Source organism: Alligator mississippiensis, chromosome 8, assembly GCF_030867095.1.
Source record: "Alligator mississippiensis isolate rAllMis1 chromosome 8, rAllMis1, whole genome shotgun sequence".
Classification (NCBI taxonomy): Eukaryota; Metazoa; Chordata; order Crocodylia; family Alligatoridae; genus Alligator; species Alligator mississippiensis.
This window is the reverse complement of record NC_081831.1, coordinates 1,351,334-1,377,637: the sequence shown is the minus strand read 5'-3', so window position 1 is coordinate 1,377,637 and position 26,304 is coordinate 1,351,334. Positions and strand designations below refer to the sequence as shown.

The 26,304-nt window shown below is 45.9% G+C and overlaps 1 protein-coding gene across 7 annotated transcripts in view; it reads right to left on the bottom strand.

The window, feature by feature from the left end:
• The window catches only part of RPTOR (regulatory associated protein of MTOR complex 1), a 249,291-nt gene that overhangs the window by 123,448 nt on the left and 99,539 nt on the right, over window positions 1-26,304 (bottom strand). For all 7 annotated transcript variants that reach the window (XM_059731959.1, XM_059731963.1, XM_059731958.1 and 4 more), the window contains one exon: window positions 15,237-15,412. In XM_059731959.1, the coding sequence (XP_059587942.1) occupies window positions 15,237-15,412 (176 nt within the window). The remainder of the gene's footprint in view (window positions 1-15,236; window positions 15,413-26,304) is intronic.

The following is a 26,304-nucleotide window of genomic DNA, read 5'->3' as shown; positions in this document are numbered from 1 at the left end:
CTCCTGACACCAGATTCATAGATGGGCAGGGGCTGGAAGGGACCCTGTAGATCATCGGGTCCAGTCCCCCTCCAGTAGGCAGGAAGACACCTGGGGTCAAGTGACCCCAGTGAGGTGACTGTCCAGTCTCCTTCTGCAGATTTCCAGGGTAGGTGACTGCACCAGCCCTGGAGGGGGTTTATTCCACAGTCTGCACACCCTGACTGAAGGAGTTTTTCCTGGTATTAAGCCTGAAGCAGCCTTCCAGGAGTTTGTATCCATTGCTCCTGGCCTTCCCCAGGGTGCCCTGGTGAACAGCTGTTCACCAAGCCCTTGATGCACTCCTCTGATGTAGCAGTAAGCCCCTACCACGTCCCCTCTCAGCCTTCTCTTCTGTAGGCTGAAGAGACCCAGGTCCCTCAGCCTCTCTCGTATGGCTTGTCTTGCAAGTCCCTGATGGTACGGGTGGCCCTTCTTGGACCCTCTCAACGTTTTTCCACGTCCTTGTTGAAGTGCGGCGCCCAGAACTGGACACAGTACTCCCGCTGCGGTCTCACCAGCGCGGGGGACAGTGGGAGTACCACTGCCTTAGTTAGCATGAGGTGCAACGGTTGATGCGTGCCAGCGTGTTGTTTGCCCTGCTAGCTCACATTCACATGATGGCCGATCGCTACCGTAGGTCCCTTTCAGCCGGGGTGCAAGTCAAATTGTCGCCACTGAGCCTGTAGGTATGTTGGGAATTGTTTGCCCTCAGATGGAGCACCTTACACTTCTGGGTGTTGAACTTCATCTGGTTCCAGTCCACCCAGCTCTCCAGCCTGGCCAGGTCTGCCTGGCTCTGCAACCTATCTTCTGGCATGGCCATGCTCTCCCATAACTTGGTGTCATCCGCAAACTTGGCCAGCGAGCTTTGCACCCCCACATCCAAGTCACTGATAAAGATGTTGAAAATCACTGGTCTAAGCAGGAACCCCTGCGGGACACCACTGCCCGCTTCTCTCCAGGACAACGTTCATGAGCACTCTCTGGGCCCTACCATGCAGCCAGCTTGCCACCCACTGAACTGCTGAGCAGTTAAGCCCACAACCTTAACTAAGAACTGCTAGAGAACAAGCGAGTGATAAACGCTTTTTGGTACCCAAGTCTGATATAAACTCTTCAGAGAACTTCAGCTTGACTTCCAAGAACAGGCCTTGGGGTGCATATTGATTGCACAGTATAAGGGAAACTTATTTCTCTCACTACATCAACACCACACAGGTGTTCATGCATAAACCATTTTAGAAAATGACTTGTAGAGGCGGATTCATGGTACAACATGCAGTCTCAAAAGATACACAACTCAACTCCTTCCAAACCCTGGCATACCATGCATATATAATTGTGTTTCTGTGTTGGATTTGCTGTGACTTCTTGCAAGCATGTTTTGGTCTCGAGAGCATGCAAGAAAACCATTTCCTCATGTCAGGAGTTACATCAGTATAGTCACTGCTGTAGAGACGCAGCAAAAAATCATCCCATAACCTTCAGAAAGGCCCAACTGCACCAGCAAATATCAGTCCAGCATTCTCCTAACGTTAGGACATTTGATTTTGCAAGTTTGCCATTCCCTTATGACAACTCGTGTGTTTTCTTGAGTCTGAGAAAGGAAGCGAAAGGTAAAGTCCATGGGGCTGCTGTCAGCATTCTTCTATGAGCTAAGGCAAAACGTGCAGCTCCACAGCACAGACCACTGCTGCTTGCAAAAGTAATCACCAGCAGTAGTAGGTTGTAATCCTCTATTGTGGACCAGCTGCTAGAGGGCAGTGAAAGGCACAAGTTGCGGACAGCAGAGGAACGTCAAGGCTTGAACCATCTGTGGCTCTGGAGGGGAATGTTTTTTAGTGGTGCCAGATCCTTCTGCCAGCTCCCCTCAAAGCCTTGCCCCTTCTACTCTAATCCCTGCAGCGCCCCGTTGCCCCAGGCTTGTCTCTGCCTCCTCCAGCCCCCTTGCCCAGCCATTCTCAAACCCCTCCACCCAAGGGACCTTGTCACCTAATCTCAGTCTTCTCTTAATTTCCCAATCCCAGAATCTCTCCCTGGGCTCCCCTTCCAAGTCCAACCCCACCACACCCCCCGCCCCGGTCTTTGTCCAGTCTGTTCTGTTTCCCGCCCCCCAAATCCAGCTGTTGCCTGCTCCACATCTGCAGCACATTGTTTCCAGTGCCTGGACAGCAGCATTTAGAGCACAAGACAGGTAGTCTCCTTGACCTTGGCTCCTGGGTCCGATGCCACAGCAAGCCGAAGCAGCAGCTGCAGGGAAAGTCCTGCTCAGCTCTGGGCAGAAGGAGGCAATCCAGTTATCAAAGGTGCCTTTACTGAGTGAGTGTGAACAGAAAGTTTTCTTATGTTGAGAATTTGGCCCCACGTGACTCAATTCTCGCAAGAGCAGCAAAAGGCACATCCTTGGCACCGGGGCAACCGCCTGCCAGGTTTTAAACAGTTGCTGCCAAGTGCAAAAGCAAGAAAGCTGCTACAAGATTTTATTTCATCACGGGCAAAATTCCCCCTAATCTTTGCCTTAGAAGCAGCCACACCAATTTTGCTGAAAGTTTCTTACAGAATTCACTCTGAAGCACACACCTCTCAGGGCAATGTCAGTCCTATGGTTAACACAGCACGGTTATTATCAACTAAAATCCAGGTCCCCAAATGGGAATGGCTGGACAACTTACTTACAGGAAGCATTACCAGCTCCGCCTGTCACGGTGGAGGCAGGGACCTCTCTTTGCAGCCATACTGCTCAGAATAAGATCTCTCTTTCCCAGTCTAGGAAGGGGAACATGCATGTTGTTCCTTACCCTGCCCCTGCAAGTTTTTCAATCGCTACTTAAAAATGGATTTGCAAAGCTCATGAAACTTTCAAAGGCCCCGTGACAAAAACCTGCTTTTCTTTTGCTCCTGCCAAATGCAAATGATCCTGCTTTGTTCACAGAAGCCGAAAGGTTTTAAGGGACAGGAAGGGAAAAAGACAGGAGTTTCTTAAATGGCAAAATCATTTCCAGAGTTGACCCAAATTACAGAGAGGGAGCCTGGCTCTCCGAACAGTTTGCTGTCATGCAGGTGTTGTTTTAGATGTGGTTAAATTAGGAGTCTTCACTTCTGCACAATCCGGAGAAGGGAACGTGTTTCACAGGGCCCTTAGAAGGGGGTGGCCTGGTGGAGCTGGCTCTTTCCCCGTCTAACCTAGTTTCTCTTGGCTGCACTCCTAGCTGTAAAAGGTGAAGCTCCAACGGCTCAGTGGCAATTCTACGTCCACCTCAAATGCTCACTGCCATGACGTCTTGCAGGCGGGTGGCCTGCACTGCAGCTACCCACAAATCCTCTACATACCTTCTTAAGAGAGGTTATTCTATTTTCTGGTATACAATATGCTTTTTTTTCCTCCTGAAAAAGGGCAGTCTAAAATTAAGATGCATCTTATGTATCAAGGTTACATAATGAAAAATAATTATAATAAAAATGGCCCCAAATTCTTCTCCTGTGGGTTTATGCTTTCGCAAGAGGGGCAAGGTGCGTCTGGCACGTTGTGATTGCTTTCCTCCCCCTTGCATTGTGTCAGAATTGGAGGTCTAAACTGAGCAAAGCACTCGACAAGATTGCACTGGTGGTGCTCAGCACCAAGACAAATGGATTTGCTGAATAGTTCTTTTCACCGTTGGTTATCTGTGCTTTGCCTCCTATACTTCCAATGTCTAGGGGGCTATTTGTTTCTTTCCTTCACTCACACTCCCTCTGTTTTTATGAAAGGACCTACTTGCCTAGTGAGACCCACTGCCTAGTGTTTACTGCTGGGTACCACGAGGTAAGAGCCCAATCATTCCTGGCTAGCGAGACGGGCAGTACTGCAGGGAAAGTACATTATGCGTCATTCCCCCGGACAAATCAGTGGCACAAATGGAGTTTGAAAGCACAATCGATTTGTGCAGAAAACAGAAATCAAACGGAAGGTTTAAAAATGTCCTTTTTTGTAGAAACACTTCAGAGATTAGCAATTTAGTCCGTTTCATTTTGCCGTTTGTAGAATGAAGTAGCAAAGTGTACATTTGGCAAGTCCCAGCACCTATACACATCGAGTCTCTCTAGCTCCAGATGGGGAGTGAGAGGAACCAAGCCATAGGAAAACTACCTGCCACCAAGTAATTCAACTGCCCGTAGCAGGGTATGTGGGAAAAAGCCGAGGTTATTGATGCCACGTGCCCTTGCTAACCCGCCTTAGTGAAGCCTCTGCTGCATCAAGAGGAGGTGCAGAATGGACAAAGGCTTTATTCTGCTTTGGGACACAGATGGAGGAGGTACAGGAGCAGTGCAGAAGAGGCCCTCACTCCGCACCAAACTCGTAATAGCTCGCATTCAGTCTAAGCCTGGTAAGACAGACATCACCTACATTTAAGAACGCTTTATAGAAATCCAGGAAGCTAAAAAAACACACACAGAAACGCTAGTAAAACATTATTAATAATTCAACAGCAACACAGAACATTAATAAATATGAATATCATTAAATAATGATTTAATAGAATACAGTGGAATGCCAAGTACCCAAACTAACTGGAACCAAAATCCTGTCCCTAAGTCAAACTGTCCGGCTAATCAACATTTAAAGAGACAATACATGCAACAAGCCTTTTCTTCAGTCCGTTGGTTATTTCAATTTGTTCCTCAATCATTAAAGCAGATCTCTTTCTATTGGTAGCCACTTCTTGTGACTGTATCAGAAAACCAAGCGCCCTGGAGACTTTGGTATTCAGATAACCGATTCCCTGCTGCTCCGCATGGACATCCTTAATATTAATGGTTATTACTGAAATATGGATATTGTAACAATACTAATTATTCAAATGCCTTTTCTGTTTCAGTGTGATCAAAGCAAACAACTTAATCTGTTTCTCAGTTCCTAATTTCATTTCTCGGTTCTCATACGAGAGGCACAACGCTGCAACGTACTCGTTTCGGGAGACTTTGTGTTCCGAAACACTGCGCTCACTTTTTTGCTGGATTTTTAACTCACAGAAATATTGATTTCAGTCTCCAGTTTTGTAAATCCTTTTGCCTAACCTACTTTGGGGACTAATTGGAGCATTTAAACAAAAATAGGCAGATAACAGCCTTCAGGGTTCCTATTCATTTTCCTCCTGCTTCCCTCCCAAAGTATCCTTCAATAACATCATGGCATCTCAATGCTAAAAGATGATTGAAAAGGAACCTTGTTAAGCAGCTACTCAATCAATAACGAATCCTACCAACTCACAGGAAGGCACTGTTCTCTACATCCATGGTGCCCTGAAGGTTTTTTATGCTTTTGGGTTGTGGCGGTTTGGGGTTTGTTAGTTTTTTGGAACCTGGAACCATTTCAAACAGTTTGAGCTCCACATCTCCAATAGCACAGGAAAGGCAATACAGAAAATCTTTGTTTTACATGAAAATAACCTGTGGCATTCCTCTTTGAAAGGCTTGAGCAAGCCAGAGAATGCTCTCCGTGCAAGTGCATGCACCACTCTGTGCGCCCTGCTAGACCTATTCAAAACCTTCACCACCACTACTTCTTTCCATTCAACTAAACAGAGTCGCACAAGGTTTAACAGTTTTCTGATGTCACCTGATTTGCAAAGGTTTCTGTACTTATGCAGCATCTCCGTGTCCTACTTTTAGTAGAGATAAAGTTGAAGTCAGGATTCAGCGTTTAACACCAGGCTGAAAGGTCTGTTGTCCCCATTATCAATGAGTTTGTATGCGGCCACATGAGGAGTGATGATACTCATACGCCATTAATCTTAGGCCGATGCAAGATTAAATGGACCTTTTAACTCTTTCAGCAAACACAACACATACTGGTGAGCTCCCTATTGGGAAAGAGCATGTCCAAACTGGCAGGGCAATGGGGCGTAAAAGCTTCCCCTAGGGAACGATTCGTGGGCAGGAGCACAGAGACAATAGCCCCGAGAAGGCCGTGCGGTGCAGCTGCATCTAGCCTGAGTAGCTGGTCCCGCTGAAAAGCAAATATTTAATGGCAAGCCCTGCTTTGGAGAATAAACACGTGTGTATGGGAACACTAGAAACTTGTGTCGTGTTGTACATGCAATGCATATGCATACAAACTGCAGAAGTGTCATAAATGACGACTGTTTTTTTTTGGAAAGCCAAAAGCCTCAAATGCCACGGAAGCAATTTGAGAACTAACACAGAGAAATAAAAACAAAACCATTCCCCAAGATTAAACTAAAGCAGTTCATTCAAAGGGCACAAAAGAAGGGAAAGGACAAGAAAGTTGACCTGGATGAAGAGCATAACAAGAGCTTAACAGTTATGTTCTTCATCCTGGTCAACTTTCTTGCCCTTTTCCTTTTTTTGTGCCCTTAAACCATGCAGCATAATATTGCAGCACCTGATCAAACATGTTACAAAAAGCAGAGCTCTCAGAGAGAAACCAAAAGAGCATTTTGGTGAAAACAAATTATTTCTTTCACAGATTTCTACCGTGAACCTGAAATTTCTAACGAAACTATTTCCCCCAACCAATCTCTTAAGGAGCTGTACGAGGCAGGAAAGCCATTGCTGAGAAAGGTTCGAGTGTCAAATCAAGGAACGGACGTCCTATCCTTAGAATATCCCAGCATTGTCATCTGTCCTCTTGGGGGAGTTTTTAAAAATCAAGTTAGGATACAAAGTTAATATCCCAGATGATTTGGTTTACCTGCCACATCCTTCCAGGATTATAACCCTGCAGCCTGGACATTACCACAGAGCAGGATTTCGTGTGGCCTGGTTCTCCCCGGAAGTTTGGAAGCTGGATTTCATGAGTCACTTCAATTATGGAAGCGCAACGTGGAGGTCAATATTAGGTGCTTAAAGATAGGCGTCTGCACTGCATAGCTCGGGTCCTGCTAGCAAAGCTGTCAATGCGCCCACGCATGTGGTGCCCTGAAAGGCTTCAGCCACAGAGGGAAGTCACCAGAAAGTGCACGTAGATCACAGAAAAATTAGGGTTTGTGGATTTCACAGACATTCGGGCTGGAAGGGAGCTTGCGAGATCATCGAGTCCAGCCCCCTGCCCCAGGGAGGAAATCTGTGGGGGTCAAATGATCCCAGCCAGATAAACATCCAGATGCCTTTTGAGTGAGTCCAGAGTAGGTGCTTCCAAGAGTTGGAAGGGACTTCAGGTCTTCTAGGCCAACCACACACCTGTGCTTTTCTGCTTTTAGTAAACACTAAAATGCCGGCAGCCACAGGACTTTTAGGAGCAGATGCCTTCAGGGTGCATCGTGCCCCATGCCAGCCCGGCTGCTGTCGTGGAGCCGTACAGCTTCTGGCAGCTCTGCAGGGATGGGGACGTGCACCGGCGGAGACCACCTGCCGGCAGAAACATGCCTGTAACCCATTGCCGAATTACAGAAACACGCTCCCATGGCACGTGCTGTTTGAAACACTGAAAATGGATGTTCGGGTTAAACGTTACCGCAGTTTGTTTGCTCCATCCACTCTGACTGGGCTTTCATGCCCACCATGTATTATTACAGATTTCTCGCGTGCTAAATGCTGTCAAACAAAATTTAAATTACATAAATACCATTAAGTCCTACCACGAAAAGGCAGAAGAGTCAGAAGATCAGACAAAAGTCTGCTGCTTGGTCCAAGTCATGCTATTCCAACAGATTGGTGGTGGCATTAATAGGCTGGAAGAAACATTTTTAAGAGGGTAGAAAACCACAGCTTTTCCCCTTGTGGTCATTAAAAGACTCTGACACTTTCCCTTTCATGACCAATAGCTTTGGTGTCCTGACCAAAATGAAGAGGTCAACATTTGTTTCCTTAAATAAAGCTTAAAGTTTTGATCATCTATAGTGCCGTTTACCTCCTGTCTGAGACAGCTGGGCACCATTGTCACAAATTGCTAACGACTACAAAAGGGTCACCATTACGTTGTGGGTGGACAATTACTATACACAGTAGTGAAGTGTGCTCCGGGAGGCAGACACTATAGAAACAAGTGCAAGGTGATTTAGTGCTAGGCTGGGGAGAGTGCTCGATAACAGAACATGCTGCTTTCAAATGCTCCCACAGCCCTTCCAGTCCAGAGAGGGCCGTACACTAGGGGACTTTCTTATCTCGACGTATTGGCTCACTGGGTTGCCTTCGGCCCAAGACCAGGCCCCAAAGCACTCGTAACAAAAAATTAAGAGTGTGATTAATTTTGGAGCCCTGCTGGGTTCTGGCGAAGGGGGGAGGCTCTGCATCTGCTGAATCCTGCCGACTCCTACTTCCGATAACATGCACCTCACTCTGTACACTTCATATGAAGTTATACACAAAACTGCGCTGGACAATTATTTGAATGCCCAGAAGTACTACAGGAAGCTAGAAGTAGGGAAAAATCCACATTTCAGTTGATTTGTAGGTTATATTTCTTGACAAGTCATGGAAATCATTTGGAGCCTGTGCATAATGACAGTAAGGTACAGAAAGCAGCAATTTTTCTTTCCACACTAACCAATAAAAAAGGGGAAAAAACCTTATATTTTTACCCCAAATTTATTTTCCTGAATTACATTAATAACTCAAGTATTCTAAAAGCTCCCAGATGATCTGAACTGCAAATAATCTCGGCTCTTACCTAAGCATGTGTGCCAGAACTAGCTGCATGCCTTTCTGAAGGATCTTAACTAAGTGCCCCCTCCCAAAGACTAGCATATTTTAGCATACCCTCCCTGTCCCCTCCACACATTAAAACATGCTTGTTTTAATAGGCTTCCAAACACGTGGCTCCTTTTCACGTTAAACCTCCCAGCAGAATACGAGCCCGCTCCTCCCCGTGCCCCCAAGATGCAGTCAAATAGGCTTGGAGAGATGCTGGCAGGAGTCAGGGCTGTCTGCAGCTGAAGCCGTGCTGCCGCACTGGGACGGGTGCAGCCGGTGCTCTTCACTCACAATATACAAAGTCAGATACATTATACAAGGGAAATGCAAGTCCATTGTGGACCTCTGCTTGCATGAGCTGAAATGCTTTACAGCACAGTGTGGCAACAGAGGGGATAAACGAGGACAGCGCTGATCCTCAGCAGAAGCGCTCTGGAGGCAATCGCGTCTGGAGAGAAGATTCGTGCTGAAGCTTAGGTTATGTTACTGTGCGTTTCCAGGAAATCCAAACCCTACCAAGAGATGGCAGAAGGGCATTTTCCAAAGAAGCTGCAATGACCCAGAAGTAAGAGTCCTTCTGAAAGTCAATGGGACATCAATGGAAAGTCTTGTTTGTGCCGATCCACAGAGGACAGTGGGAGCCCAGCTACTTAGGAGTAGCTTTTCGCAGTGGTGAGAGGAAGGGATGCCTTACCAGAGAACAGCTAGAAGCTAGCCTACGAGCTATCCTAAAGTTGGAAGGCAACCTCTAAAACAGTAGCCCCCAACCTCTCTGCATCTATTATTTCTTGAATAAAGCCAGGGAAAGTCAGGATCTCCCTTCTAGGCACGCTCCAAGCTGCTCTGCTTGGGTCCAGCATGTTTTAAATGTCCCGAGTTTGATTAGGCTACACAACGTCTCCTCTGGCTTCTCTGACGCACTTGCTTGGTACACCTCTTTATGCAAGTGGGACCTCATGGGGCAAGTGCTCTAGGCTCTCCGGGGTGCAGGCTGTAGCCCTGTTGGTCTAAGGACATAGGCAGACAAGGCTCTTTGGGTAAATCCAATATCTTTATTAGACCAGTTAGGTCCGTGAGGACATTCATTCATGTGTGGCTTCTGGTTTTCAGTCTCTCTCTCCGGGAACATGACAGCTGAAGCACACAACATGCAGGCTTAGTAAGTGCTCCTCTAGCACAGTTACCATTGACCTTAGATAGCCCAGGAGATGTAGATACTAGTAAAACACCCGGATGCTATTCTATGCCTTGGTTTTCTCAACAGCCAAGGACTTTTTTAGGCTTAGGTCAGTGTCCTCCGAAGGGCCCTGGATCCAATCTTGCATCTCCCTCTGTCAGCCAGTTTCCTTCTGCTCTCTCCACTTAAGCAGGCCTCCTTTGATGATGGCGAGTACTGTAGTAAAAAAGTAGCTTTTCTGCACATAAAGTCAGTGCTTCTGCCTTTTTTAAACCTCTGCCCTTTTGTTCTCCCGTACTGAGATTTTCAAACGTCCCTTCTCCCTCCCTACTGATACTTGATTGACCTATTTTATTTGTTATTATGGAGAAGTAAGGCAGGAAGGGCATGGGTTGGCCATCCTCTTTAGCATCAACCACTGACTGACTCGAGGAGAGTCATTCAGGTTAAAAATATCCCATTGCTTATTCCACCGCTTCTACCAGACAGGACAGGCAATACATATCAGGGACCCTGTTGTCTGCTGGTGACTCACTACACATGAAATCATTTACAAATACAGCGCTTTCATAGCATTTAACCAAAGTTCACACACCATATATGGATTATCCAAATTGCCACACCACGCTGTAAAGCATTTCAGCTCGTGCAGTCAGAGGTACACAATGGGTTTGTGTTTGCTTTATTGGATTCGGTGTGCTGTCAGTCTAGATAGAAATGGTTCCAGCGATGCAGCTGCTCATTTGCTCAGTTGACAAGCAAAGTGAGGTAGATGTAAAAGTGGAGATTCTTTCATTAGCTGTTTGTCTGAAACATCTCGCAGTGAATACATAGCACAGAGCTGGATACATAGGACATCAACCAATGAGTTTATGCTTGGGTCAGAAATTTTGTCTGTGAAGGCTTCACCAGCCTGGACCATGCAATTAGGTAGCTATTATTCAGGAACCGCATACATTTACATATCCAAAAGCAATTCAGAAGGCCTGGATGTAATAATGCAAAGAACGCCTGAATGTCCTAAGAGCTCCCATCTTTATATCAAATTATTGTTTGCTAGTGGACACTAACACACAGCCAGTATCACACATCTGAAATGAAGGAAGTCAATTTGCTTTTGCAGATACTGTGCTCAATAGCAATGAATACTCATTTCTGAATTCCACAAACAAGTGTCATGGTTTGCTGCACTGTATGCAAGCTATTCAAACAACACCAATCAACCAAGAACGGCGAGGCAGCAGAGAAGAAAGAGGGGGAAAAGCATGCTTGCTAAGCAATACTGATCAATCTGATGCACAGTGGATTAGAGAGAGTGGGCACATCTCACATTCATTAATGTGCAGTAGTCATTGCGCATTTAGTGTAGTACTTGCTTAATGAAATACTAACTAAATGCACAGTACCTACAGTTGCTGCGCAGGAGAGCTGGCACACGTGGTATTTTTAGTAGCCTAACAACATTGCACAGTAGTGTATTAGCATGGGTTTTGCCCGGCACGCTGCTGCGCAGTGTTATTAGGCTACTGCACAGTAAGCGTCTCATGTAGACATGCCCAGCGAGAACGGCTCTGATACCAAGGAGTTGAGATGGAATTACTGGTTTTAAAAAGCGGGTGCGCCGAGGTCATTAGCATCGTAACTGCCATCTGCCCAGAAGCAATGCATCTGCAAGCCCATGCTCTGTCCCAGGGGAGCGACAAACCGACACTGAAAACACTTATTGTTAAGCTGCACGTACATCACGTTCCAGAGCCTGTCTTGGTCACCCCAGATATTTTTTCTATGTTGGTAAAAATTAGGAAACTTTTCCCAAAAAAAATCCCTGCTCCAAAATTTGCTTTTTCTACATGGGTAAAACATGCAGAGAACTCCACTGGCTTGGCCATGCTACATGTTTCTGGATGGGACCCTTCCTCCTACCCATAACTAACAAAAACTGCTTTTCACGACCAAATGCTTTAACCTTCCTCACCCCACTTTGGTGGATGGAGTGTGCAGTGGAGCTGGAATAAAGCACAGAGGAACAAGCATCCCAAATTACTAATTCAACAGGCTTTCATTCTGCGTGCAGCCAAGCTTCACTCTGCTCGAAGCCAGCTCCATTGATAAGTGCTGCACGTCACGGGAGATCAATGCTTGCCCTACAGGGCAGGCTAGGCTCTGGTTCTACTGCAACTCCACGTTAAGTGATTTTGTCTATTAGGTACCTTTGCACTGTAAGTAGTTCCACAGTATGCTCACCATACTCATTTAAAACCCATGCAACACACACAAAAGAGTTGCTCAAATTAGCCGGCGCTCTCTGTGTAGACATCCTTAAAAGCTGTCATTTCAACTGACCTTGTATACTAAGCCTCCCAGTTTTGATAAAAATTCTCTCTCTGGAAATCAGCTCAAACTTCTCTGTGCCAATGCTCGCTCTCTCTGTTGCTTGTCCCTTCTATTGGGTTTGAACTGTCCTCAAAGAAACAACAAAAATCCACAGACATTTTGTATTTTGTCTAGTTACACTAACATTTTATACAAGAGGAATTTCAACGACTTGCATACAACTACATCCAGTTGCCCCCGTCTCCAAATGTCGGGACACCTGAAATTGTTCTGACAGCAACCATCTGACAGTAACTAATATACCATCCACAATATTTCTTTGGAACCGTATTTTCTTGATCAAAATATATAGCTTCTTTCTGGGTTTCCTTATAAACACACAGATGCTTGCCATTCTCAACACAATATCCTTTTTTACCTCAACGAGATAAAAATGTACACAGGAAACCTCGGCAGGCACGGTTCTTTGAGTAGATGCGATGTATTTTATTAGACCAACTGAGTACTTGGAAAAATGGTTCTTAGCAAGCTTTCGCATGCAGTCACCCTCCTTCAGGCATGGGGAGTCTCTGCTGGGCTGAGACTCCAAGGAGCGAGAGAAGCTAGAAGTGTGGCAGGATGTCAGTGACAATGTAAATAGGTAGAGATTAGAAAGACAAAAGGTAAAGCGTGGCCTTAGACCAACACGGCTACAACCCAAAACCCAGCAACACGGGAAAGCTATGAATGTGAAAATGAGAGACTGGGATTCAGGACAGAAGTGAGCATGGGTTTCAATATCTGGGCAAATACTGAGCCTTGCAGTCAACCCAGCTATGTACAAGCGCCTTCTGGTGACAGGGTTAGCCACACCGCTGTCCCACCCTCTGGCCGCAACACCTGCATTTGCTCAGATGTTAGGCCTTTGCCTTTTCCTGTCTGGAAGTGGCATCCCCTGATTCTCATATTTTGACTAGGTGCTGGGCTATGTAGGACCAGCTGTGGTTGATCATCAGTCTCAAATAGGTTCAACACCTGCAAGCATTCCCTTTGCAGTTGTAACCAACAGTTGCTCACTAGAGTCCAGACAGCTCTCTTAAATCCAAGTATTGGTTAATGAGAATGGTAGGAACAAAGCAAAGAGGAAAAGGACTTTTGAAACCATAAATGTTTGCCTGCAAGCCGAACAGAGGTTGGCCACCCGCCTTGGCAGAGATGCTAGGCAGAGCCCTCCTTACTGCAAACTCTCTCAAAGTCCTTAGCTCCTCCGAAGCTCTGTCTCACTACTCAGGCTCTGGTGCCCCTGCATTTACAAACAGTGATCCTCCTCCTTAACAAATTAATCTGTTTGTTAGGAAGCTGGAGATGAACATGAAACCAAATGGGTCTAGTGTCATCCCTCAAAGGGGATCAATGCGATGCACAAAGCTATTATCCTTCTACTGTGTACATGCAGCCATCTGACTGAACTACCCGCTTTCCACTTACACAAAGAACACACACTTAACATCATAAAGCAGCTCCAGATCCACATTAAAGTAGGCCAGTTTATTTATTTATTTGTTTTTACCAACAGCACATGGCGTTTCAGGTGGACCAGAACTGTTCAAGAATTTACATCGAATCCAGTAAACTGTTCTGGCCAAAAAAATGGAGGGAAAGTTTTGAAAAATGTTCAAGCATGTTGCCTGGACATTTTCAAAACGAGACACTTAGTTTTGGCTCTGCTACAACGGCTCACATTGACATTTTTTAAGCAGAACTTTTTGCCTTTGGGTTCTGAAGTGTCATCTTGCTTTAAAAATGGAGCTAAATTAAATGTGTGTGTGCGCGCGCGTGCAAAGGTCAAATAACTCAGAACAGAACATTTCAGGTTAGCCTCAAATGATCCCCCCCATTTAACTGACACACACAAAAATTTAGACTCAAAGCAATTTCTTTTTTTCCAATTTTCCACTTTGGCCTCCTGAACAAAAAATCCATTATTCACACAGCTCAACTCCACACCTCCTGATTGCAGCAAGCCAGAACAGTAGCACCTGCAGGAAGAAGCAGCTTGTCTCCCATCCTGGGCAAATAAACCCGCAAATGTCAGTCATTCACAAAAAACAGGTGAGCAGCAGGCTCTTCATTAACATAAAATTTACAATCATGACAGAAGGAGGAAGAAAACATCTTGCTAGCACTTGCATCAAGTCAAAGCCCCATGTGACAAGGGCTTTGCTGCTATCAGTTCAGATACGGCATTTACCTAGAGGATACAGGGATAAAAGGCCATTACCCTAAGCAAGTTAGTAACTAGCACCGCAGATGGAGGACAAGATAGCCCACGCTAAAGCTAGCTTCCTCACACCTTTTTACTGCAACTCAGTTAGCCCAAGGACTTTGGACTTTCCCAGAACCTTCATGGACAACTAAATGAAACGATCTCTCATGAGCTCCTTCTAGTCACTGGTGCCTGCTGGTACCCAGGGCCCTAAGCATGGCACCTACAACTGAATCTCCCCACAACAGATGTTTGTCCTACCCTGGTATTTTCTTTGTGCACCCCAAATCTCTCTACTGGTGCACAAGAACTGTGCTCTTGGACCGCTCCTGTTGTCTGGTACAAGGCTCTTCTCTCTGCTGAGCCAACCTGGCAGACAGAACATTTCAGAACATCTCTCTCTCTTGTTTTCCTCTCAATGTCCTTGTTGGAGCACATCTTTAACTGTACTCTCTTACATGTAGCAAACATCTGGGATACAGCTTGTATGAAAGACGATTTACAAGAACTTGAATTGTACTGGGTGATGTTTCTGCTCTGTGAAAAAGCAGATAACCTTTAATTTCCAGCACAATAAGATCCTTAATCTGAGCAAACCCAAGTATCCACCTGGACTCTAAAATGTAATAAATAGAAGATAAGAATATATTCACCTTCCTGCCTTTGATTAATGAAATGCTGTCCCAGGTGCATGCTTCAAATCCTGTAATTCAGTGCTGCAGAGAAACTGTAATGCGCGTAAAGCATCTGGATCAACAAGTCTATTGGCTCAACAGAGAAGCCTCACCGCCCATGCACTTTTCTCCCCAGAACAGGCGAGACACTTACCACCTCAGAGCGATTTTGATCGGCGTAGTAAGGCATGATGTGAAAAGGTCAGCCGGCAGGTCGGGGATCATAGGGAGCAGCTCATTGGCTTCGCATGCTGCCAGCTGAATGCAGTTCTTCATGGACGGGGGCAAAGGCATCTGAGCAAGTGGATGATTAGGGTTAATTGCAGCCACCTTGATGAGAGATCAAAATAAATGAATCAGTTGGAGGTTTCAGCCATCCAGAAAACAACCTGAACTCAACTCTGCAAACCACTTGCCAGAAGCTGCCCAGGGTCAGTGGATCACTGGATTCAGCGGTTGTGAAAGCAGCAATGATATTAATGCATCAGGAGTGAGCAGCTCTCGTTTACTTATGTTTATGGTACGATATCTGCTTTTAATTAGAGTAGCAACTTGGGACACGGCAAACTCTGAACCATCACTTGGGAGGATTCTTCGGTCCACAAAGCTCTGCCCCTCTGAACCAAGCGCTGTCGAATTCAACTGAATAAACTATGGCTCTGCCCACCGTTCAGCAGAGTGCCCTCCTTGCAGCCCGCTCTCACTCACTGAAAGTGGAGAAACAGCTTAGCCTGAAAGAAGGAAAGGAGACCAACTGCTGTCGAGCTCAGTGTCATGAAAACTGAGGACCTAGTGCCAGGTGAGGGGAATGCCCCACGCTACCCAGACCGCTGCCAGGAAGACTCACTTCCACCTAGCAGCCAAGCCAGAGGGAGGAGGGGAAGGCAGAAAGCATCTCACGGATCAGAAGCAGAAGTGTGTGGTGAGATCAGTAAGTGTACCAGCAGGTCCAGCTTTCCAGTCCATATGTGATGAAAAAGGGGCAGGGAATAGAGAATGTGTACATCTCTGAGCTGTACGTTTTGCCCAGACTAATACATATCACTCAAGTGTTTTCAACATCAGCTCAATGAGGTAGAACAGCATCGGCAATGCCAAACGGCTCTAAACAAGAAATTAGTTCCTAGGACTACAGTGACAGCTCTGCTAAAAGCTATGATTGGTTTGGGCGCACACAGCCATCAAATCTGAGTCACAAAGAGAGCTTGGGAGCGGCAGCAGATGTGTCAGTGCAGACTTCACGCCAGTCGTGCACTGATGGGATACACTCAGCTAACGGCATTCCTTCGGCTGCAGCCAGGAATAGGCTTTGGGTAAATGCTATTCAACTCCTCCGCTCCAGGTGCTTTACAGGAATCAATTTTTCAAAGAAAAGGGGTGGTAAAAAGCAGGACAGTGGCAGGCTACCTGAGCATGTGCAGGGCCTGGTAAAAGTAGGACAGAGCTTGACGTGAGAGTTTAACTCCACAATTCGAAGCTGCATCATTGCAACCGATTCATTTTCTGAATCAGAAATAATGCGCACCTCGAATTCCAGACACGCTTTGAGAACTGCAATGCTGCAATGCGATAGCAATCCAAAGTTTGCTTAAGACAGTATGTTATAGAGGACGTTTAAGAGCGCTGATTACATTATAAGCTCAATATCGGTATTTCTTCCAGCGTCTCTCTAAAATACGTGGAGAGAAAAACACTTGAGAGACATTTCCAAACATCTGCAGTTTTGGCCTCGGGTACATATGAGGCTTCTTGAGTGAACAAAACAGAGAAATTAAAGTACGTGCGATGTTTTCGCTGCCCTGTCAACAGCTTGTACTATGCACGACAACAAAGAAGGACCCTCGAGTGATCCAGACAACCTTTATACGCCGAACCGGTCCCCACATAATCCCAGGAAGTAAGTGCGGTGGTCTCAGAAGAGCTCTTTGAGCAGGAAGGAAAGCCCTCTGTGGGAAGGGGTTACAACACCCCCCAGTCTGGCACAACTGCCCACGTTGGCTGTGGGGAAGGATTTAGTACAAGCTGTGGAAAGCTTTCAGATTTGCACTCTCATGAAATAACCATGAGTCATATTTTCTAAAGTTTTTGCTTTTTTAAGAAAAAATCAAGAACCGGCCTCAGGAGCTGCAGCCACGGTTTTCTGCAGTTTTCTTGCTTTTCTCCAAGGCGGGTGCTACCTCCCATCATCCTCCATCAAACTGGGCAGCCTCCAGCCAAGAAGGCGGCTGGATCACTACATCCCAGGTGAATCTGAAGCGATTCTGCACATCAAACCCCAGCCCTCTGGTCATCTCTGCTGCACTGCCCCAGTAACCTCCGGCATGGCTTTTACACAATCATACACTCGAATAACTGCAGAGGGATGATGTTGTCGGAGGGAGCAGGATGGAAGGGGTTAGCCCTTCACAGCCACGACTCTGGTTACTAATGCTGGACGGATGGGCTCGTGCAGGGGGCATCTTCAGTGCATACGAGTTCTTTTAAAAGGAAAATGTATTTAAGTTAGCTAATTCTATGCTGGATGAGAAGTGCTGGGCACTGATGATGTCTAGACACAGAACAAAACGGGCAGGGGTAAAAGCAGTGCCAACTTCTCCAGGTCAAAACTCCCAGCTCTGACCTCATCTGTTCATCATTTCTGGCCTGTTTAATCCTTGGCTGGCCTCTCTACCGCGAGGCTCAGTTAAGCCCCCCCACTACAAATATAATGTGAACGTTAGTTTGTGAGGATCTGGTATATTAACATCTACTGACTATATGAATTCACCTTTTGATTTAACACCACACCCCAGTTAAATTCAAACAAATGAGGAAAGGATCAAGCTTTGGTATTCCTTGAGCCATCCAGCCTCTCAGGATAAATCATTTGATCCCTTCTGCAAAGTAACCATGGAGAAAAAGATGGGCTTCTACCACTCAGCCGAAGCCCGTTACAAAGAAAGACGCTTGCAGCAACCTTGCCCTTTGTGGCACGCAAAGGGAGGGTCGTGCTTAAGTACAGTGCAAGGAATGTATGCCTCACTCCAGCAGAGCGATAGTTCGTATTTCCTCAATTTCTCAGCTGCCATCTTCTCCCAGACATGCCCCCAGCACGTATGCAAAGCTGGTGGGAACAATAAACCTCGGGGCAGAGACATGCTTCTCTCACAACAGTTAAAAAAGCCTTGCCTGTACTGTGAATAGGGATGACATAACAGGCTCCAAGACCATTTGAAAAATCCATGGCACATCAAGTCAGTAATACTGCGACCTAATATTGGTTTAAGTTATTAGTTACAGTGAAATACCTAGACAGCTCTGCAAGGTGGTAATAATTGAATTGTTCTGGATACAAATTACAGCAGCTCAAAGCTAACAAGACATTCAGTTTTGCTATTTGCAAGCAATGCACTTGCCAAAAGGAAGAACTAATTGATTTGTCACTATCACCACTGGCAATTAGCAGGAAGGGACACAAGTGAATTTTAAATCTCTTATTGAAAACATTTATACACAGATGTAACCAGATTCAGAGGCAGGAAGATGCAAGAAAAGCAAGTCTTTATGATTTAAAAGGCCTGCTGGAGTTAAAATAAGAAACTCTACCCTAAAGCAGAGACTAGAGGTTGCTATTATTTTCAATACTAGCCAGAGCTGCTGGTTTCGTTGGGTTTCTGATAACTGTCAAAATCCTCACTCCCCACAGAAGACATTCAAGCGGGTGCAAGGAAAGGAGGAATTCCTTCCTACCAGCAGATGATAGAGTAGGAAAATTCCCCCGTCAGGCCTCAGGCCAGTGCCAGAAAAGATCCTGCCACTTTAGCATTCAGCTAATTTTTTGAGATGCAAGTTCAAGATGGAAAAGCCAAAAAAATGCAACTCGGATTAGCAGCAGTTAGTCATGTACTCTACTGGAGGCAAAGGGAACGCGCACACCCACAGCACAATGCAATTCCTACACAAATAAGGAACGAAACGGGGCTATGCGGCTTTCAGGGAATATGCTAAGAAATTCAAACAATAAAGGATGCTGAAAATAGAAAAATGATATTAGCCTGCAGAAAAACAGGAACGCAGAAGTGATGTTTTCGGAGTATCGACCCACCTTTCTGCTTCCCCTCTTAACTCCTCGTTTTGTGCTCCACATAGTCTGAATTATGGGAAGTTAATCAGAAGTAAGCAGCCTGTTGTTTTCCCACTGTCAGTACAGCACACTTCAGAAGCTTGCTTAATGCTCTACAATTATGGTGTATTTACTTACACTTACAGAACCCACTGGAGCTAGTTAATTGGATAATTAAGAGCTATAACTGGGTGCCTTTACTGTGAGAACATGCAAGAGTGAGAGCTCGGGCTTTAGGAAACGCACAGGCAGGGTATTTTCTAAATAGGTTACTCCCTGCTTTGCAGGCACTGTTTCCTGCCATGCTGGCATGGGGTCAAATCCTTCAAAGATAGCCCGTCACACTATCTGCCAGTGTGCACATCGGTTACTACCTCTACTGCTCTCCTTGGTGCCAGGTATGATGATAAACAGGAAGCCAGCAGCAGGAGATCTAGTTTCTAAATGCTCGGGCTGGTTTCCAAATAGGAAAGATGGCTGGGGGGGAGGATTAGCTTTCTTTTAGAAAGGCTGCAACAAAAAAGAGCTGAATAAAGGCAAAATACCGATGAGAATTCACATTTAAATGGAGAACATGAATTTGTCCAGGCGCGCTACGCTGGGGCTTTACCACCACTGTTTATGGCAATGGAGGGAGGCATGCCGCAAATTAACCCCACATACTCTCTGAGGGCCACTCCGTTTCTCTTCCCCTGCTTAATCTGCCACTCCGCTTTCTGATCCCTGCCTGGTCTGCTGCTCTGCTTTCTGCTTCCGGCCCTATCTGCCACTGTACTGCCTGCCCTCTCTCCAATCTGCCATGTGCCACTTGCTGGCCACCTCTGGTGTACGAAACAGATGGCTGTTAATTATCCGTGAGCTATCCAACCCCTCTCATTATCTAGATACTAGCAAAACCCTATTTTGTTTAGGAGAAAGTTTTTATTTGGGCTGCCTTTCAGATGAGTTGCAAAACCAAGGTCCTAACTGCCCAGCCAGGTGGAAAAAAAAATCCCAAACACTCTTGGAAGCTGGTCAAGAATCCCAGGGTCCTGCAGCCATGCTTTTCTAACCAAGAAAGGGGCTAACGTCGTGATGACGCGCAAGCCAGTGAGGAGCAGATAACTGGGGATTGTTTTTGCTTGCGGGGGCTACACTGCTAGCATCCACCTCAGTCAGGTCTTGAAAATAAAGAGACTTTACAAACTCAAACGCTTGCCTTCTCGTTGGGAGAAAGAGGAAGCTATAAAGGAACGATGTCTGTCTCCCTCTCACCGCAGCTCCTCAAAAAGGCAGTTATAGCCGAGCTGGATTCAGTGTTTTCAGCACACTGAACTGCAGCTACTGCCCTTGCCCCTCATCTCCCTCGGGAACAGCCGTCCTGTCAAGCAGGAACATTTCCCCTTAACTGCTGTGTTTCCTCTGGGATTTACGACGAGCGATCTTTCCACTCCTGGTACTTGGAAGCATTTCTTCCTTCTGGAATACGTCTGCTTTCTTCTATCCCATGCATCTATGTAAGCAAGTCTCTGCACCCAGACTTCACGTCCTCCTCAGTCTGTCCCTTCCCTCACTTCAGGGCTGACTTGCTGCTCTTTGCTTTCTGCAAAGTCAGTTCTGGTGCCCACGTGTTACGCTTGGGTTACCCCGCCACGTTACTGTGGAGGGGTCTCTGAAACACAACCATGCGCCGCACACAATTCAGGGGAAGTATCTATTAGGCAGCTGTCTCCAGATCCCTTCCCTCAGCCCCACACGCAAACCCTCACTTATTTGGGGGTTCAGTCACTGAAGAAATGAGACAAACTTTAAGCTTCATGCCGAGAAAAAGGAATGAGCTTTGCGTTCAAGGAATGATACAACCAAAATAGTAATGTGGTGCAGGATGCTCAACTTCTAAGTATCTCCTAGCAGAAATTCTTATCACTAGTCCTCAGAGGCATTACTTTTCAGCCCGTTACTATTACTCCTGCCCCAAGATCACCCACTTGACTGACTATTCTTTGCCCCTGCACCTGGATAAATCCTTGATTAACAGGAAAGGGTAAGTCTCTATCATGTAGCAAGGCTAACTGATGACGGTGGAAGACTCAGCAGTATTCCTGTGCAGTATTCAGGGGAGGCCCATGATGCTGGGATGTTTAGAAACTCAGGCCTTGGCTAGAATGACCAAGACCATATTCGCTCTTCAATATACCATGGGCGTTGTTACTGCCATAGATTTCATAGACGTTAGGGCTGGAAGGGACCTCAAAGATCATCCAGTCCAGCCCCCTGCCCCAGGGGCAGGGAGTCAGTTGGGGTCAAAGGATCCCAGCAAGATAAACATCAAGCGTTTCTTGAATGTTGAGATTCTTCATTTCTTGAAGCCTCGAATCATCTTCTGCCTGCACTTCTGTCTTAGGTCACTTACCACTGGATGCTCAGCCAAGAGGAAAGACTTTATTCTAGTTTCACTTTATTCTGAGTTGTCTTGGATTATCCGTGGGGCGTGCTTTTGGAAGAGTGAAAAGGAAATGGTCACATCTTGTGAAAAGGCTGGAGGGTCTCACCACTTTCATACCTATTAATTGTCTGTTGTATTATACATTGCCTCGGTGAGACCAAAGGAGAAATTCTGGAAGACAGATGGGAGCAGGAAATGGAGACTCTCTTGGCATTACAGGCTGCCTGGGCAGCTGCCCAGCAAAATGCCCCAAGTGACTAAGAAAACAGCTAATGATGCCACGAGCTCCTGCTTTGAGGCCAGAGGTACCTGTGGCTGATATGCCGGTAGCCTCAAAATAGGGTTAAAATTCACCCACGACAGAATACACTCTTAGGTGCTGCCAATCACATTTCAAACTAGGACAGGATCTCTTAAGATTGAGTCTCTGGACAAACTGTAAATCAAATGGGAAGGCAGGAAGGCTTGAGAGATGTAATTCTGGATTTTGAACACCTGAGTCAAGTACTGCTTGGTAGGAGGAGGCAGACAAAATGCTTAACACAGAGTTTTGACTAACTAAAATCAGGAAGACAGACAAACTGGGATCACAAATCAGGTGATCAGGAACATTCATCATGGATTCACCAAGGGCAAGTCACATCTCACCAACCTCACGGCCGTCTATGATGAGATGACTGGCTCTGTGGATGCGGGAAGAGCAGTGGATGGGATGTATCTTGACTTTAGCAAAACTTTTGGTACGGTGTCCCACAACATTCTTGCAAGCAAGCTAAGGAAGTATGGGCTGGATGAGTGGACTAGAATACGGACAGAAAACTGGCTAGATCATCAGGTTCAAAGGGGAGTTACCAATGGCTTAATTTCTAGTTGGCAGCTGATATTCTATGGAGTGGCCCAGGGGTTGGTCCTGGGGCTGGTTTTGTTCAATACCTTCATTACAGACCTGGAAGATGGGTTGCAGTGCACCCTCAGCAAGTCTGAAAATGACACTAAGCTGGGGGGAGTAGTAGATACACTGGAGGGTAGGGCTAGGATTCAGAGAGACCTAGATAAATTGGAGGATTGGGCCAAAAGAAATCTCATGAGGTTCAACAAGGACCAGTGCAAAGTCCTGCACTGAGGAGGGAACAATCCCATGCACCGGTGCAGGTGGGGGTGACTGGCTGGGCAGCAGCTCTGCAGAAAAGGACCTGGGGTGACAGGGGACAAGAAGCTGGACAGGAGTCAGCAGTGTGCCCTTGGTGCCAAGAAAGCCAACAGCATCCTGGGCTGTATTGGGAGGAGCGCTGCCGGCAGATCGAGGGCAGTGATTCTTCCCCTCTCTGGCACTGTTGAGGCCATATCTGGAGTCCTGTGTCCAATTCTGGGCCCCCCACTACAGAAAGGATGTGGATAAATTGAAGAGAGTCCAGTGGAAGGCAATGAAAATGGTTCAGGGGCTCAGGGATATGACCGGTGAGGAGAGGCTGAGGGAAATGGGTTGGTTTAGTCTGGAGAAGAGAAGACCGAGGGTGATTGAATAGCAGCCTTCACCTCCCTGCAGGAGGGTCGCAAAGAGGATGGAGCTGGGCTGTTCTCAGTTGGGGCAGATGACAGGACAAGGAGCAATGGGCTCAAGCTGCAGCAAGGGAAGTTAAGGTTAGATAGTAGGAAAAACTCTCACTAGGAGGGTGGTGAAGCACTGGTACAGGTTACCTAGAAAGGGTGGCATCTCCCTCCTTGGAGGTTTTCAAGACCCGGGTAGACAAAGCCTTGTCTGGGATGATGTAGTTGGGGCTGGTCCTGCTTGGAGCAGGGGGTTGGACTCTATGTGACCTCCTGAGCTCCCTGCCAACCTGAATTTTCTTTGATTCCATGAAAAATTACTATAAACGCAATCCTCTCTGCTATGCATTTCTGCAAGCTTGCAAGGGGACTTAGGGTGGATTATGACAACAAGTTCATTGAAGAGAAATAGTTAATTCAGAAACATGTACACATAGCTACAAGATTCCAACAGCCCCAAGAGAGTCATCCCGGCACACTCCGTTACCTATTTAAGGTTCATTGCATTAACTTTTTTACTTGCAGTTATCTTCCTTCACTGTCCTACTTTTCCCCCTAGAAGAGAAGGCTGGTCAGAGCATTTATTTCATTTTTGTATTTAAATTTTCTGAATTCACATGAACTTCTTAACTCTTCACATACTGTTACATTCTCTACAAAATGAAAACTGCAAACACTTAACGTGCAGTGAAGACCATTTGGGTTCACTGTAAATATTTTCCATTCATCTCCTGACCAACTCAATGATTATCTCCACATCTCCTATGCGGTAAGAGAGGAGGTGCAGCATTATGGCAATTCTTCCAGAGGCAGCAAAAAAACCCCATCCACCATAACAGCACACATTGCTTCCTGCGCTTACACGTGTATCTCTTGGCCAAGAGGTTCAAGAATGAAGCGTCTCAAATGGAACTTCAACATCTGTTTCTGGCACCTAAAAACAGCCCCGTTTTCAAAAGCTGATTAGCTGCTGTTTGCTCAGGAGTTGAATAGGACTTTCCCTGCAATGGCAGTTCTGGGCTGGGCACCAAAACGTGTCCCTTTTGTGTTCCCACCAAACGTTCACCACTCCCAGGCCAGCTGGTGCCCAAGCAGCAGGGACAAGCGAGCTCCCGATCTGACTGCAGACAAGACGGGTGGGTACAAGGAGGAGGCTGGGACAAGGAATATGGGAGAGGGAGCCTAGAACTGAAGGTTATTGCAGGATGAGCTATACAAGGGAACAAAAGGGGAGGGAGAAGAAAGGGAGGGTGGGTGGAAGAAGGGGGAGAACTGGGGATGGCTGCAGACAATGTGTCACCGTGTAAGTAAAAGGCTGTATAACAAGACACATGCAGAAGAACACTACGTCAAGGTTACATAGACAACCGTAACTCTGGCGTTTCTTGATTTTGAACGCTCGACTGCAACTCTAATCATGTTCTTTTCATGTGTTTTCTGCATGTAATATGTATATCTCTGTTCTGCCCAGAGACCCCACTCAGGATCAGGGCCACAAAAGCCTGGGCTCTGTACAAAAGCACCAAGTGACACAGCCTGTTCTGAAAATCCCACAGGCCAAGGCTGATGAATAGATCTCACGGACTGCAAGGGGACTCTGCATGAGGCTTCCCTTCCCAAACTGAATTTAACTTAGGATGTGATCCAATAAGTGGGGCTGGAAAACAAGAAAATTGAAGAGAGGCGTGGGGAGAAAAAGGTAACAATAATGAGCACGCGGAAGCCAGGACAAGCACAATGGAAATATCTAAGTAGCTCTGGGTTACTTAAACATTTTTGCATATAAATGCACATAAACAATTGGATCTCTCTGAAATCCTTGGACAATCTCGGTGAAGGTCAGCGAAAAGCATCTGCACCAAGAAACATAAAAATAACTACCATCCCCTAATCCCTTACTATTGCAAATCAGAATATTTCAGGAGTTGATGATATAGCAGGTCAGGTTTTTTCAGGCACATGCATACATAAGTTTTCATAGGCAACAAATGCAAGCAGTTCACTTTTTCAGTCCTCAATTTGTTGGCCCCGTCGCTGCTCCAAAGAGGAAACAACATTTTCTGAAATAAACAAATGTTCTGAGATATTAACTGCAACCAGATTTTGTGCCTTTAATATCCGCTATTTATGCAACCAACCATCTGAACAATAGCCAAAAACACTGAACTTAATGGAATAACACAGGCTCTTAATTAAACAGAAAAGCATCAAGATAAAAATCCAAGCTAATTATAAAACATGTGGCGTAATTTTACATTGTTGCTGATTTGTCACCTGAAATAGCCTAAAGTTTAATTTTTACTTTATCTTCTGCATTGAGAATTAAAATTTAATACATAAGAAACTGCAGGCATTGTAGTTTGCTAAACAGAATGTATGAAAGTCTTCTGGGCTGAGTACTCTGAATAAAATTTAACAGTTCCCTCAGTGAACTAGTCCTCAGCAATATACAGCATCTACTCAAATCTAAGATAGCAAGGGAGGAACACTGGACCTGTAACCTGGAAAACTAAGTGTTTTCATAAGCAGACAACTTCCACCCTGCACTATAAAAAGTAGAATAACACCAACAATGCTTGTGCTACTTGTGATGAGTACCCCTGAACTTTCATATGTTTTTTTATACTTTGGGAACAGCTTTGTATGTTTTGAAAAAGTATTTTATCTAACTAAGGGCATAGAGTAAGTCGTTTAGGCTGGGGGAGATCGCTTGTTGCCTAGTTACTTAATTGCTGGCCTTGCTAGAATCAGCGAGGTCCGGGGTGGAGTTGGAAAGGGGGGGGTTACTTGGTGGAGTTGGAAGGGGGGTTACTTGCTGGGCTTGCTGCACAATTTATCACATCAGCAAGTTTAACCTGTCATGTAGCTATATAAGGCTGATGCCCACTTGGGTGGGGGTGCTTGCTTTGCGAACGATTGCCAAGCACCACTTTCTGCGCAGAAATAAAGATTAAGTTGGATCCTTCACCCCTGTGTGTTTATTGGCACAAGCGCACCGGGCACGAACTCACTGTCCTTTGGGGACAACACTTGGACTTACAAGTTTTTGGCAATGAAAATACCAGAAAAATCAGAAGGACTATCCTTTTTTGGGAGATAGCAAAGACTAATTTTCTCCCCAAGTGCCTACCTTGTTAACTTGTGTGT